The sequence below is a fragment of the Aedes albopictus genome, chromosome 3 (assembly GCF_035046485.1).
Source record: "Aedes albopictus strain Foshan chromosome 3, AalbF5, whole genome shotgun sequence".
NCBI classification, from domain to species: domain Eukaryota; kingdom Metazoa; phylum Arthropoda; class Insecta; order Diptera; family Culicidae; genus Aedes; species Aedes albopictus.
The window spans coordinates 3,605,057-3,620,252 of record NC_085138.1 but is presented as its reverse complement, the minus strand read 5'-3'; the positions used below and the strand labels follow the sequence as shown (position 1 = coordinate 3,620,252).

Sequence of the window (15,196 nt, the reverse complement as noted above, 5' to 3'; positions counted from 1 at the left end):
TAGAGTCCTGCGGCGGTCGTACGCCGCGAGGCTCACAGCCACAGTGACAGTCGCAAGGCAAAACAAAAGAAAACATGTTCCCGCCCAAAACAAAAGCACGTGGGTTTCGCGAAGTGACAGATTTCTACCAGAGATCTCTCTTATCATTCTTGATATTTAGGGGTAAGACACTGTGCAAACGAGAGCAACTCTGAGAGATTCTGAGTTACTCTTTTTAACGATGATCGACGATATTTGTTGAAAGACATCCCTAAAACTGCAATTTGCATTCAGCACACGCAACATTTGGCAGATTGACATTGGTGCCATATCACACTTTGGCATAAATGGGACAAATTGTGAGGAACTGCGAGGAATTCTGAACAACATCTCCAACACAGAATTTGCTCTCGTTACATCTGTCTTGCCCCTAGCTTGATACCCTGTCAAAATTTGAAAATGATACGATAAAAAATGTTTTGAAAACATTTTTTACACGATTTCTTTTAACGGAATAAACAATTGCGTATAAACAGAATTTAGTGTACAGGTTCTCCATCAGCAGTTCCCGTAAAAATTGTTGCTGGACATTTCCTAGAAAACATCATAAAAATTAAAAAATAAACATACCTCTGGGTCTGGGAATTGCGTAGTGAAATCCGCAACAAAATTCGCCAGATATTCCACGAGCCAAAGATTGCAAATAATATTTTCAAGAATTAAAAATTTCTTAATTGGCTTCTGCAAAAAATATCCCCAGGTAGTTGTTCAGAAATTAATCCAACTGGAAATCCACCTGGAATTCCTCTAGGTAGGGTTTCCATCAAAACTTTTGATACGCGTGTATAGCTCAAGAACTTCCACCAAGAAGGATTTCATGGAAATTTCGTCCAATGATTTAACCAAAAATTACTTTAAGAACCGTTATTGTGATTCTTTCAGGCATTGCATAATAAATTGCTACGAGGAATCCTTGGAGGACACTCTCAATTACTGGAGAATTCCCAGCTGAAACTCCCAGCTTGACAAATCGCAGCAAGAATTCCTGTAGAAATCTTAGTGAGAACATCTGCTGATACTCTAAGAGAAATTCCTCAAGGTATCCTTCAAGAAATCTCTGAAGGAACCTTTGGAGGAATCACATGAAGGATATGTATAGGAATCCTTGGAGAAACCTCTGGAACAATTCCAACGAGAATTTTAGAAGAATTCCATCAGGCATTCCTGGAGGAATTTTAAGAGGATTTCTCTAGGAATGCCTCCAGGAATGCATGATGTGATTCTCTAGAAATTCCTGCTGAAATTGCTGAAGAAATACTTTGAAGCCTCCTGCAAGTTCTCCTGAGAGATTCCACCAGGGAGTTCACTTGAAGTTCCACCAAGATTTTCTTAGTAAATTCCTTCAGAGATTTTTCCAAAAAATCTCGCAATAATTCCTCTAACGATTTCTTCAAGGATATCTTCAGATCCAAGGTTCCTCCGGAAATTCTTCTTGAGACAACTAACAATCACTCATTTAACAGGCATCATTATGACGAATTAATTCAGCATTTTTTTTTTCTCCTCATCTGTAGAGCCTTTTAACCACTGCGTCCATTATTTAGGAATATTGTGGTATGACCCATATTTAATTTGGTGCTAGTCAAGTATCCTGTCACAATTGAGCTGTGATGGACAATGGTTGATGTAACACCTGATCCCAACTAGGCACAACTCGTTTTATAAAGTTTATTACCCTGTTGGGATTACTTCTCCAAATTTCCAAGGGCTCTAGAAACCCTTTACCAAATATCGCCAATCTGTGATGGTACAGCACTCCGCAGTTGCAGAGTAATTCAGCATAATGTTGAATAACATTTGAATTATTTTCACGTACAACCTATGTTCGGGTTTTGTTCACACAAATTTGGAGAAGTTATAAAGCATCATGTTGTGCCCCAACTTAATTTTTTGTTGTTCAAAGCGTTTTACAAATGCACAGGAAAGTCGTTATTAAGCTTTGACAAAAATGACCGAAAATAAATAAAATGCAAAAATGTTGAACTCTCACGAGAGTAATTATTTGCTCTCATGTTGAGAACACCTAGTATGAAATAATAATTACATATAAAATTACCTAAATCCGGATTAGAACTCGAGACCTGTCAATTGCTAACCGCATACCATCCTATCTGCGCCATCCTAGAGATGGTGAGATTCAGCACCCAAAGCAAAACATAATCTTCCCATGACTCAATAATGATCACTCCTGAACTTGTGTTCAGCAGTGGTGAATTAGCACAGCACGTGGTAATCAACTGAACAACGCCTTATACTTCAACAGCTGTTCAGCCCAAAACACGTGTTTTCCATTCTGATTTCGCTGTCAGTATTTTTATCGCACGGTGAGAAAACTTGTATCGGAGCCGGCCAAAAAGTGTTGGTCCTTATTGAAGATATTGTTTCCAGACGTACTAATTGCGATATGAATATGCTTTTATTTTTATAATTAAATATCGATCTTTAAAATGTATGGCAATATGTGGTGCGGTCTTGGTTTTGGTGCATTCACAGCATCTGTTCAGGTAATCTACTCATGCTCAGTCGAAGATCCGTTAAGCATTTTTTTTATTCATGTTTTGTCATGGAATCTTGATATTATGTTCAATAAATAGTGCATAATGATGTTTAGGGATACTTGAAATGTGTCAATTTCTGAATGCTGTTTGGTTATCTAGGTGACTGTGGGAACAATATTCAGTAAACACAACAGCACTGAAATATCAAATGCATCGATCCAAGTGTCTCGTACAATCGAGCTGCTGCGGAAGATAAAAAAATATAATAATCAAGGTACAAGATATCTTATTACAGACCAATAATAATAAATAAATGCCTCACGTTGATTACGTCTCTTGGCACTCAATGTCAAACTACCGAATTCTATTATGTTTTATTTTAGGTGATTCGTTCAAAATATTGGTTCTTTATTAATTTGGTTGTTTAGACAGTTTTAGCCATGATTTATCCCATAATCCGAACAAAGTTCCGAGTCAAACTATGACGGGCTGAAGGCGTTTATTTGAGAAGTGAAAAGCGCATTGTTCAGGAGCATATGCTTATCGATACATCAACTTAATAAGATGCAGACAAATCGTTTGTTAAACTCTTTTGTTAAGGAATCAATGCTTGTTGAATAAATTTCTTGTTAAACTTTTGAAAAGTGTTTTAATTTATCATTGTTGATACCGATGAGGAAAGTCGAACATTGACTACTTTCTCAATTGAAAAATCATTTAAACAGTAAAGTGTAAAGCATAATTTTAGTTCGGCTATCATTACCATTATTGAGCAACAATTCAGCAAGCTTGCTTGTTTGTGACTTGCAATTGTTAGTTGGGTCGAATTACCTAATGAATTTCTTCAAAAACTCCTAATATGATTACTTTAGAGATTTTTTCGATGATATGTTCAGAAATTTCTGCAAGCATTCATCCAATAATTTACCTTTTATCATCAGTAGAAATTCTTGCTGGGATACCTCTCTCTTGAGATTGTTTTAAGAACTACTTGGGATTTCTCCGGGACTGCAGCTGGGATTCCTTTAGAGATTTCTAATCTCAGCAAGAGTTCCCGAATAAATTCTAGTAGGAATTCCTGAAGGAAGCCTATCAGCACAGACAAACAGACGTAACACTCTGATATTTCCCATCGTACACCGATTTAACGGTCTATTTAAAAATTTGATAGTTGGACAACTGGTCACCCGTGGCGCTTGCATCGTTTTTGTTTGAGTTTGACCTTTGTCCACTACCGCCACCTAGTTGATGATCGGCCAAACTCAGTACTTTTAGTATTGGGCGAACAGGTTTCCGGGACTATAATTTGAATCGAAAAATGTTCGAAGTGTTACGTCTGTTTGTCTGTGCTATCAGTAATTATTGGATATATTGCAAGAGGAATTCCTAGAGGAATCCTTGAAAAAATCTTTGAAGAAATCATAACATGAGTTCCGGGGAAGAACTTTCCAGGAGGAATTCTAGAAGGATATTCGAGAGAAACCGCAGCAGGCATCCCTAGACCCGAGAAGAATTCCAAGCGGAGTTGCTGGACATATGAAAATTATCATGACTCTGCCAAGAATTCGTTAAAAAGCATGGTAGGAATACGTTCAGCAAAAATCATCCAAGAATATGTAGGAAAATAAATAAATGGATCACATGACCAAAAATTGTGGTCATAATACGTTAAAAAATACAAAAGAAACTCACTTAGGATTTTGAAAAAAAAAAGTCAGCTTGAATCTTTTAAATAACATATAAGGAAATAGTCATCAAAAATTATAAAAGTGTAAGATCTTCGAAGCCTCAAAAGATCTAAAGAAAAGTTCGCAAGAAATTGGAAATAAAATCCGAGATTTCACATGGGCGTGATACATTTTGTTCGGTGGCGTGGAAAATATGAACGGCGGCACGCTGGGTAAACTTAACTGGTGGTGGCGGCGTGGAAAAAGTCGTCGGTGACGACGGCGTGGTGCGGCGGCGCACACGTCTATTACAAATATCAGTGGTTTTCAATTTGTGGTCACGACCCACGCGAATTTCTGTAGAATCGAAAGTGTGAGAACTTAAAGTTTATAGACACTAATGTACTCTAACATAACAAATTGATAGGATAAATTCGGAAAAGTCTAAGTAGTTCTGATGAGGTTTAAGCCCACGACTTCCGAATTTGCTAGACAGCGTACGTTAACATAACTACACCACAGAACAGGTTGCAGCTTATTGTAATAGGAAGTACTAGGGCGGATCGGCTGAATGGATAACACCGACTTGAACAGTAACAAGTAACTTAGCAAGTAACTCTTTATTAGGATAGAGATGTGAACAGTAAGAAAGCTTAATGTGGAATGAGGTAAAACTTTTCTCAAGTTCAATCCTTACCAAATATTTGACCCTGTGTAGAATTTGCAATAAATATTTAACATTAACAAAATAATTTAAAAAAAATAATAAAACTGAATATGACTCCAAGTAAAATGTTGTTAATTTTATCATAAACTTCTCAGCGTGTATGATCACAATTGTGACCAAGGTATGAAAGCTGACCGAGGTGTAAAGCTCATAAAGGTGCATTCTGAGCACTCTGGCTCTATCTTACAAGTTTTCCACTGTGTCATTCTCTTTGTTCGGTTGGACTAAGGAAAAAAAAGTTTGCACCACCGTTCTTTGATTGCACCTCCAAACTTGTCACGTCCGTTGGTCTGTAGTCAGGTTGTTCGGTAAGTTGATTTCTTTTTTTCTTTTTGCTTCTGTGATTTGAAAAAGTTTCTCTGCTGGAGTTTTCTTGGTTTCATTTCTAGTCATTGTTAAGTGGTGACTTTAAATTCGGAAGCTTTAAAACGTTGATTTTTTTAAACTGTGCTGCATTCCCTTTGTATACTTAGATATACTTAGAAATATGACCTAGCCTTTAATAACATATGGAAAACTAGTGTCTAGTGCTCTAGTACTTGACTACGTTTTTTTTTTATTAATTTTGTTTTGTTTTTATTTGAATCGTGTTTAGTGTGAATTAATATATATTTTTATTGTACATATAGAAATGAAGAGGATCGTAGTAAGCTGTGCGCGCGGATGGACGTGTTTTCGACTAGCTGTCACGTTTTTGCTTTGGAAGGACTTGGCCAGGTGTGTGAATCTGAGTGGGTCTATGACGTTGTAGATAGTAGCGACATCAGCAATGTCAATGGATATATTCAACTTTGCAACTCCATCCAAGATTTGTGCCGGTATTCATGCTATGCTATTTTTATTGTATAGAAATGAAAACTAGAAATTCAGAGATTCGTGATTTAATTATTGTTACCGATAGCAACGAGGTCATGATGACGACCATGAAACGGTCATAGGTGGCTATGCATTGAAGAAAAAAAAATCTGTCATTACTTCAAAAACTTTCAAGCGAAGCAGAAGCAATTGAACCAAAAACCCAAACCTTCAAACCTCGAAAACTCAAACCTACTGTCCCGAAATTAGTCCTCCCAAATCAAGATTTCCGAACTGAACCTGACCCCTGAAATCCGCAAGAGAAATACCGCAGCGACATTATCTGGTTGTTGGCATCCGGTACGGTCCGTCTCCCGGAAAGAAGTCCCCGATCGCTGGCATCTGGTACGATCCGCCTCTCTGAAGGAAGTCCCTAGTTGCCGATACCGGATACGGTCTCCCGGAAGGTACGTCCCGAGAATCGACCGAACCCCTGAAGTGTCCCCTGTTGCTGACAATTATGAAATTCAGGATAAAATTGCGAAATAAAAAAAAGTTGATTCTATGCGAGATTCTAACCTATGATTCTGTATCGCTAGTGCGGCGCTTCAACCAACTAAACCATTCTGCGAAATAGAAAGTTAATCAGTTCATTGTTCATTTCTTATGCAATTTCAACACTCGTTTGTTTTAAATAGACGCCTGTTGTATTTCTACAACTTGTATGTATTCGCGAAAAGTTAGATACATTTTGATAATTTATGACCTCAGCGCACTTGATTCATAATCACATTCTTCACGCCCATTCTAATTAATAATCCACCGCTTTCACGATGATTAAATCTTGGTTCTTGTTTTTAATAAACCACCCATTCCCTATTTCATTAATCTTAATTGTTCTCGGCATGGTAAACAAAGAAAAAGCAATTCAATTTTCTCACCCTGATAGAAACCTGTTCTATGGGATGCCGCTCTTTTTTAAATTAAACGAGGCAAAAATACGATGTAATTGCAGTCAATTGTTACCAGGCCTCAAAACAAAAGCAGGAACCGGAACCTTTTTACCGCGTTCCCAACAGTTTCCACATTCTTTGCCTTTTCCGTACCTGCCTGCTTGCTACAACAACGCCGGAAGGCCAAAAAGTCGTTCAATCGAAGCTGTATATTCCGAGCGAAGGAGCAGAGCGTATGGCATAGATTGGACCAAAATGGGAAAAATATCGAATCTATTGCCGCCAACAATGAATGCCAGAGGATCGAAGGAGGCAAAGGCTCCATCCAAACACCAATCACCGTCCCACCTTGTGTTATTTGTTTGTAGAGAAGAAAGCACCGACCGAAGCAGTCTTTGCTTCACACCAAATTTCGCCGCTTACTTTGCCGACTTTTCCACGCTTGTGTTGTGGGAGCTTTGTTTATTTTTCTCGTTGCAGCATGCCCGTCTGAACACTAGCAGAATGCCTAACCTAGATCACACATAAAACATCCACCCCTGCCTTATTCATTCCTATGATGTTGTAGTAAGCTGCAGCGTATCATATGCCTATCCGGAGAGAGTCGGGAAACATTGGAAAGCGGAAGCGATATCCGCTCGAACAGAATCATCAATGGATGCACGTTGACGATGACGATGACGATGACGATGATTCTGGCGCCATCAACGAAACCCGGTGCCGTCGATGATGATTGTATACATTTGGCAAAGGGATTTCGTACATTTCGTACACCTTCGTTGTGGGTCGAGATTGTAGGTGCCCATAGCCTACTACTGCATGGATGGTAGAGCTGCGGATGACGAAGGGGGTGTTAATTTGATGCACATGCGCAACGAACGCCGCTAAGGACATAAACGCGCTTGGCGTTCTCTCGTTGAACAAGGTAGCAAGCACAAAGCGTGCCATGGAAAGCGTAATGTTTGGCAAACGAGGAAACACGCGACTTTCATTAACTTTTTCGTTACCGGAGAAAGGATATGATTGAGAGGGTGAAGTGTTTTCTTTTTTTTTTGCGTATTTAAACTAATTGCAACTAACATCGAAATATTGAGAAGGGTGTAATCTTACGAACATACATGAAATAAAGATTATTATTTCGTTCGATTATTATTATCGGACGGTATTGTTCGTGCAGTTGAAAATCGGAATTTTTGACACGCGAAAATCGATGTTTCTCCTAAACCGTGTGTCGGACGTACGTCGGGCACAGTGCGCTGGATACAGGGCCAGGTCCGCTGTCCAGCGCACTACGTCCGACGTTAGCTTTCACGAACGGATTTTGAGAAAATTCGATTGTCGGGTGTGGGGAAACTTCGGGTTTCAACCGCGACGACAATATATTACCTGTATTTTTTACTATAATTATTTTAAACAAATGAAATATTATTATTATTAACGATGCTTTCCAAAATTTATAAACCGGAGTCATGAATAACGTTCTACAACTGACTTAGCTCTGCTTCTTCTTTTTCTTGCTGTTAGGTCTCCTGTTCGAGTGTTGGATTGCATCGATGAACCTTAGGTACAATGAGGTGCACGAGAGTTCTGAAGGAATCAAACGAAGAATACGAGTACACGCAACTGAATAAGAGTCGTATAGCATAGCCACAGACAAACAGACGTAACACTTGTGAAATTTCCATCGACCACGCTTTTAACGATCATTTTAAATTTTCATAGTTGTGGCTTTCACAACCAGAGGCGCGCGCATAGTTTTTCTATGCGTTTGACGTTTCACACTAGCGCCTTCTGTTGACGATATGGCACAACACAGTGATTCGTGCAACTTTTCCACCAGGTGATGTTAGTGTGAGCTGGGCGATGGATTTCCATGAAAATCGTTCAAGGTGTTACGTCTGTTTGTCTGCATAGCATAGCATGAATACTTGCACAAATCTTGGATGGAGTTGCAAAGTTGAATATATCCATTGACATTGCTGATGTCGCTACTATCTACAATGTCATAGACCCACTTTAGCTCCACACACCTGGCCAAGTCCTTGCAAGCATTTATAAATCCTTTCATCAACTTAGAAAGGGCCCAGAACTGAAGCAGCTTCCAATAGAAGAACATTCAAAAATTACGTCCAACATTTGGGAGAGGGGGGGGGTTAGAAAAGCGTGACAGTACGTGTATAAGGTATAGAGAAATATCATGACAGAGGGGGAGGGGGGGCTACCTATCCCGAAAAACGATGGGCGTAAAAATGGAACCTACCCTAGATGAAAGGATGATGAAAATAGTGAATTTTCAACTTATTTGTATACATTATTTAATTAAGTTATACAACAATATAGAGTACATAGAGTGTAATCAGAAAGACCTCACCTAGTTCCGCGTAGTCCACTGACTTAGCTATTCACCTGTATTCATTTGCTTGAAATCGATCTCAATTATTTCTTCCGGACCCGTCTCCGAAATCGAGAACGCAAACGATAAGGAAACCGAACCGTCACATGACCCAGGGTTGTACAGAGCAGCGCTTCGATTTTTTTCCATCTAGCAGACAGCAGCGCTCAACACTCCATTACAAGCAAAGCTAACGGGAGATGGCGGAAGTTGTGCAGTTTCACGATGCATGATGCATTTTTTTAATTTTCACAACTTTACAAAATGTCACTTTTTACGCGCCCACTACGGTCGCACTTGCTCCACTCCCATTGGGGCCTGATTCGGCGTCACACCGATGATACTTTCCGCAATAATCCTCAGCCAAATCATTTTTCACGGACACGAAAAAAGTATTCGCGAAAAATTTACCGTTCAAACACACATCTTCAAACGAAAACGATTCTTCCAAATTCCGAACAGTTAAAAATGCACAAATTTACACACGAAAAGTGTTCACGTCCATCACCACCAAGATCAACCAGTAAGTCACCGTACATCATCACAGGAAAGAGTACCTCACTGATCCTCTTCGGTATCTTATCTGGAATCTTTTCATCGGCTGCTACCATGGCTACGAGAGCAAGCTACAATCGTAGTAGCCATGACCGCGACGATGCAGTTCAAAGTGACAAATTTTGACATTCTAGTTTTGCCTTCCGAATAAATAAGACGTTCATTGTAACTCTTTCTTTTACTAAAGAATAATTGAAGAAGGTAACATTTGGCGACGAGATTCAAGCCTGAAGATCCTCAAGAATGTCCCGGAAGAACGACCATCAAGCCGAATCCGAAACCGGAGCATGGGGAGGAGAATTTTCGATGCCGGAAATGATGCGTCAAGTGGCTCAGCAGAACAACCGTTTGCTGATGCTGTTGGAGCAAATCACCGGTAACCAGGAGGCGACAACCCAGCGAAGCGCTCCAAAGAAGATTCTCGAATCCCTTGCCTCCAACATCAAGGAGTTCCATTTCGATCCGGAAAATGGCCTAACGTTCGACCGCTGGTTTTCGAAGTACGAGGATCTGTTCCGGCAAGATGGCAGAAGTTTAGACGACGCTGCGAAGGTAAGGCTCCTGCTGCGCAGTCTCAGCGTCCCGGTGCACGAAAAGTTCCTGAACTACCTCCTGCCATCCCACCCACGTGATTTCACCTTCGACGACGTTGTGGCAAAGCTGAATCAGATTTTCGGATAACAGAAATCTCTGTTCAGCAAGCGCTACGACTGCCTCAAGCTCGAGAAGAGTGAAGCCGACGACTTCGTTTCGTATGCCGGAATCGTCAACCGGCAATGCGAGGATTTTGAACTGCAGAAGCTCACCGTCGACCAGTTCAAGAGTCTGGTGTTCATCTGCGGTCTCAAATCGACGAAGGACGCCGACGTCAGGACTCGATTTCTGTCTAAGCTCGAGTTCGATCAAGCTGACACCATCAACCTGGAAGGCCTGGTCACCAAGTGCCAACGCCTGTCGAACCTCAAGCACGACACGGCGCTGGTGGAGAAGAAACCGACATCTTCAGCGGTGCATGCAGTACGGCACTCCAGAAAGCAGCCGTCCTACCAGCAGAAGTCGTCAGCCGACGGTAAGACACCCCCATCCCCTGGCTGGCAGTGCGGTGCGATGCATTTCGTGAAGGACTGCCAGTTTTCCAAGCACACCTGCACTGCCGTTCTACGCCCGATTGTCCCATGCTATATGGGAATCCCATATAACATGGGACAACTATGCGTAGAACGGCAGTGCAAACAGTGTGGGAAAACGGGCCACAAAGAGGGCTACTGTGGTTGCTTTTCAAAAACTTCCACGGAGTCCAGCGGCGAGAAGAAAACTGGCGCGAAGAAGACGAAGCCATTCAACAAGAAGGTCATCCAAACCGTACAGCAGGTTCGTAGCCGCCGGAGGTTCGTCACCGTCATCTTCAATCAAAAATCAGCCCAACTGCAATTGGATTGCGGTTCCGATATCACCGTCATCAGCCACCGAACATGGAAAATGATTGGAGCACCTCCATCATCACCAACCAGCGTGGAAGCATCAACGGCATCAGGGGAACCACTAGAGCTGATCGGCGAATTCACTTGCCCGATAACCGTCGGGGACACCACGTTGGCAACGGTCTGCTACATCACATCGGTTGCAGATCTGAACGTCATCGGACTGGACTGGATGGACGCATTCGATCTCTGGTCGAAGCCGCTTGCTGCCTACTGCAAACAGGTGAATAGTTCCAATTTCTCGCTCTCCTCTGATCAGCACTTCCTCACGCAATACCCGGAAGTTTTTCAGGACAGTCTGGCCCACTGCACGAAAACCAAGATTTCGTTGACCTTGAAGCAACACGCCCAACCAGTTTTTCGACCGAAGCGGCCGGTTCCGTTTCACGCTATCCAGAAGGTGGACGAAGACCTGGATCTGTTGGAGTCGATCATCATCACACCCGTGGATTTTTCCGACTGGGCGGCACCTATCGTCGTAGTCAAGAAACCCGGCGGCAAGGTGCGGGTATGTGCCGATTACTCCACTGGGCTCAATGCGGCACTCGAGAGCAACAACTATCCACTTCCAACGCCGGAGGAGATCTTCAGCAAAGTGTCTGGCAGTCGAATCTTCATCATCATCGACCTGTCGGACGCAGGTGGAGGTCGACGACGAGTCCAAGAAGTTGTTGACCATCAACACCCACCGAGGCTTATTCCGGTTCAACCGTTTGGCACCAGGTGTCAAATCAGCCCCTGGGGCGTTCCAGCAGCTGATGGCGAAGATGGTAGCCGGTCTACGCGGCGTAGAAGTTTTCCTCGACGACATTCTGGTGCACAGCAAGACGCTCGAGGAACACAACCGAATCCTGCACATGCTCTTCCGGCGCCTGCGTGAATATGGTTTTCACCTGCGAGTGGAAAAATGCCGGTTCTATCAAGATCAGCTCAAATACCTCGGACACATCATCAGTGCCAGGGGGAACCAACCGGATCCAGCGAAAATTGCAGCGATTTCGGAGATGCCTGCTCCAACCGACGTGTCCACATTGCGCTCATTCCTGGGTGCAGTCAATTTCTACGGGAAGTTCGTCCGTGAGATGCATCAACTACGCCATCCGTTGGACAACCTGCTCAAGAAAGACACGAAGTTCGTCTGGAATCGAGAGTGTCAGCATGCTTTCCAAAACATCAAGCGCGTGTTGCAGTCAGATCTTTTGCTCGTTCACTACAATCCAGAGCAAGAGATCATCGTAGCGGGGGACGCTTCCAAAACAGGCATCGGTGCGGTCATTCTGCATCGTTTCTCGAACGGCACCATCAAGGCGGTATCGCACGCATCAAGATCACTGTCCGCAGCAGAGCAGAACTACAGCCAGATCGAAAAGGAAGCACTGGCATTGGTTTTCGCTTGTACGAAGTTTCACCGCATGCTGTGGGGTCGCCGTTTTACATTGCAAACGGACCATCAGCCGTTGCTGCGAGTGTTCGGTTCCAGAAAGGGCATTCCCGTGCATTCCGCAAATCGACTCCAGCGATGGGCCCTGACGCTGTTAGGGTACGACTTCCAAATCGAATACGTGGCAACGCAAGACTTCGGCTACGCTGACGTGCTGTCTCGACTGATTAGCAATCACCAGAAGCCCGAAGAAGAAGCAGTCATCGCCGCAGTTCGAATTGAAGAAGATGTCAGTTCCTGCTTCCACGATTCGTTCCAACATTTGCCAGTCACCTACGAGATGCTCAAGGCCGCCACCAAGAAGGACACCGTGCTGCAGAAGGTAATTTCTTTCGTTCAAGGTACCTGGCCGGGGCGCTGCGAAGGCATCCAAGACATCGAGGTTAGATCGTTCTTCAGCCATCGTGATTCCTACTCCGTAATCGACGGTTGCCTCATGATGGTCGACCGAATCGTGGTTCCAATGTCCCTTCAAAAACGAATCCTCAAGCAAGTACACGAAGGACACCCTGGTATCGAGCGGGCAAAAGCAGTTGCTCGTGGAATCGTGTTCTGGCCGACGATGGATGAAGACATCATCAGCTACGTCCGCCGGTGCTCGAGCTGTACAAGTGCTGCCAAATCTCCGCCACAAGCTCAGCCACAACCATGGCCTCGCGCTGAGGGACCGTGGCAACGCATCCACATCGATTTTGCTGGACCTGTGGATGGAATGTACTATTTAGTAATGGTGGATTCTTTCTCCAAGTGGCCGGAGATTCTACAAACCCGTTCTCCTACAACCTCTACTACCATCGCTTTCCTGCAAGAAGGTATCTCTCGATTCGGAATCCCTTTGGTCATCGTTTCCGATAACGGAAGTCAGTTCACAAGCGCTGATTTCCGTACGTTTTGCGAAAAGTTTCGAATCGTCCACATCCGAACAGCGCCCTACCACCCACAATCAAACGGGCAAGCGGAAAGGTTTGTGGATACGTTGAAGAGATCGCTCAAGAAAATCGTCGGGGGAGGAGAAACATCAATCGCTAGCGTACTGCAAACGTTTCTGTATGTATACCGATCCACCCCGTCAACGGTGTTGAACGGTAAGTCTCCTGCCCAGATCATGCTTGGACGACCGATGAGGACAACTTTGGACCTGTTGCGACCATCACCGAAACCCGATTTCCAGCCACAACTGTCAGGTAAACGAAGTTTCTCGGCAGGTTCCAAAGTATTCGCCAAGGTCTACTCTTCAAACGAGAACTGGAAGTGGATGCCTGGAACCATTCTCGAAGCAATCGGGAATGTGAGCTACAATGTCCGACAGGGTACCCGGGTACCCAGCGCCCATTTAAAAAGCACGGTGTAGAAAAAAGCAAAAAGTTTGTCGGACACATAACGGTTAATAAGTGTAAATGTTTGAATAAACTGTCGTGAATGTGGTCGTATCGACATAGCAAACATTCCTATTCAAATCGAACGCCAGAAATAGCCAAACGAATTTGATGTGTTGAATTGGATATAGGTAATTCGCGGAAGAAAACCACCTGACGAACGCCAGCCAACCACCGATGCTGTCCACCTCGATAAATCCAAGGAATCACTACCAGAGCCATTATCTACAGTCCACTCATGGAAACAGGTCAGGATCAGCTCCCCTAACATTTCCACTAGGACAAAGCCTACTTTTCACCTTTGCTTCCTTTGCCAATCAGGGATAAACAAAATGATGAAGATTGTAGCTGAGCAGACTCAAACCAAAACAAACCTACTCGTGAAAGGGGTCCGAGAATACTCGCGCTTCTTTACTCGTGAGTAAACGAAGCTGGCAAGATCTTTGGGCTTTTTTTGCATTTTGATAAAAAACGCATTTTCACGACTGGCTGTGTTGATTTTCAGGAACAATGAAGCAAAAAGCATTAGTTTATGGTAGATAATCACTGGATTTGCTATTATAACCACACTAAAATGCACTTCCCGCACCTCCACTACTTCTTCACGAATAAAAACTCATGAGTGTTTCTGTTTTCGTTTTGCTTCTCACTCACGAAGCAGGCGGGTGCGAATAAACTCACACATTGTTTACTCTCGGAATCATGAGTCAGCCTTCGTGCTGGCATTTCACTCGTGATTTGCTTCATGATGAGAACAATTCCATCACTGTTGCCAATTATCTTTTTGAATGTATGTTGCCCCCATGTTTTCTGGGAATCTAAAACTGTTTTCTTCTAGCATATTTTTTCCAAACTAAATCTAGACAAAATACTGTATTTTAGCTACAAATGATTTTTATATTGTGTATTGCACTATTATTTTAATGGCTGATCGTTTGTTTTCTGCCCTTCTGATTTTTAGGTAAAATCACACTAACTTTGTGAAAAATATATCCAATTGTGTCAAATTTTCATAACAGATACGGTACCATTTGGGCAGGTGTACCTATTTTGGGCACTTGCCGCTGTAACTAAGTCTATCTCAAACCAATTGATTTCAAATTTTGTAGGGTTAGATACTGTACGTATCTCCCCGTGTGCCAAACATTAAGTTATTAGGTATAAAACTGACTTAGTTAGAGTTGTCGTTTTACAAGTGCCTAAAATAGGCATACCTGCCCAAATGGTACAAGCCCCTACTTTTAAGAAAATGCTATCAAACATGATATTTAA

The 15,196-nt window shown here is 42.7% G+C and overlaps 1 protein-coding gene across 1 annotated transcript; it reads left to right on the top strand.

Moving 5' to 3' along the window:
• Positions 1 to 9,869: 9,869 nt before the first annotated feature.
• Positions 9,870 to 15,039, top strand: LOC134290115 (uncharacterized protein K02A2.6-like). The gene is made up of 5 exons (XM_062857151.1): positions 9,870 to 10,178; positions 10,311 to 10,695; positions 10,846 to 11,702; positions 11,749 to 13,836; positions 15,034 to 15,039. Exons 1-5 carry the CDS (start codon positions 9,870 to 9,872, stop codon positions 15,037 to 15,039), a joined length of 3,645 nt encoding a protein of 1,214 aa, XP_062713135.1.
• Positions 15,040 to 15,196: the final 157 nt, after the last annotated feature.

Excerpts from the sequence above, each read along its gene's own strand:
- LOC134290115 (XM_062857151.1), top strand. The coding sequence starts at position 9,870 with ATGTCCCGGAAGAACGACCATCAAGCCGAATCCGAAACCGGAGCATGG. Across the intron at positions 10,179-10,310 it reads GTTTAGACGACGCTGCGAAG|AAATCTCTGTTCAGCAAGCG; the intron begins GTAAGGCTCCTG and ends TTCGGATAACAG. Across the intron at positions 10,696-10,845 it reads GCAGAAGTCGTCAGCCGACG|AACGGCAGTGCAAACAGTGT; the intron begins GTAAGACACCCC and ends AACTATGCGTAG.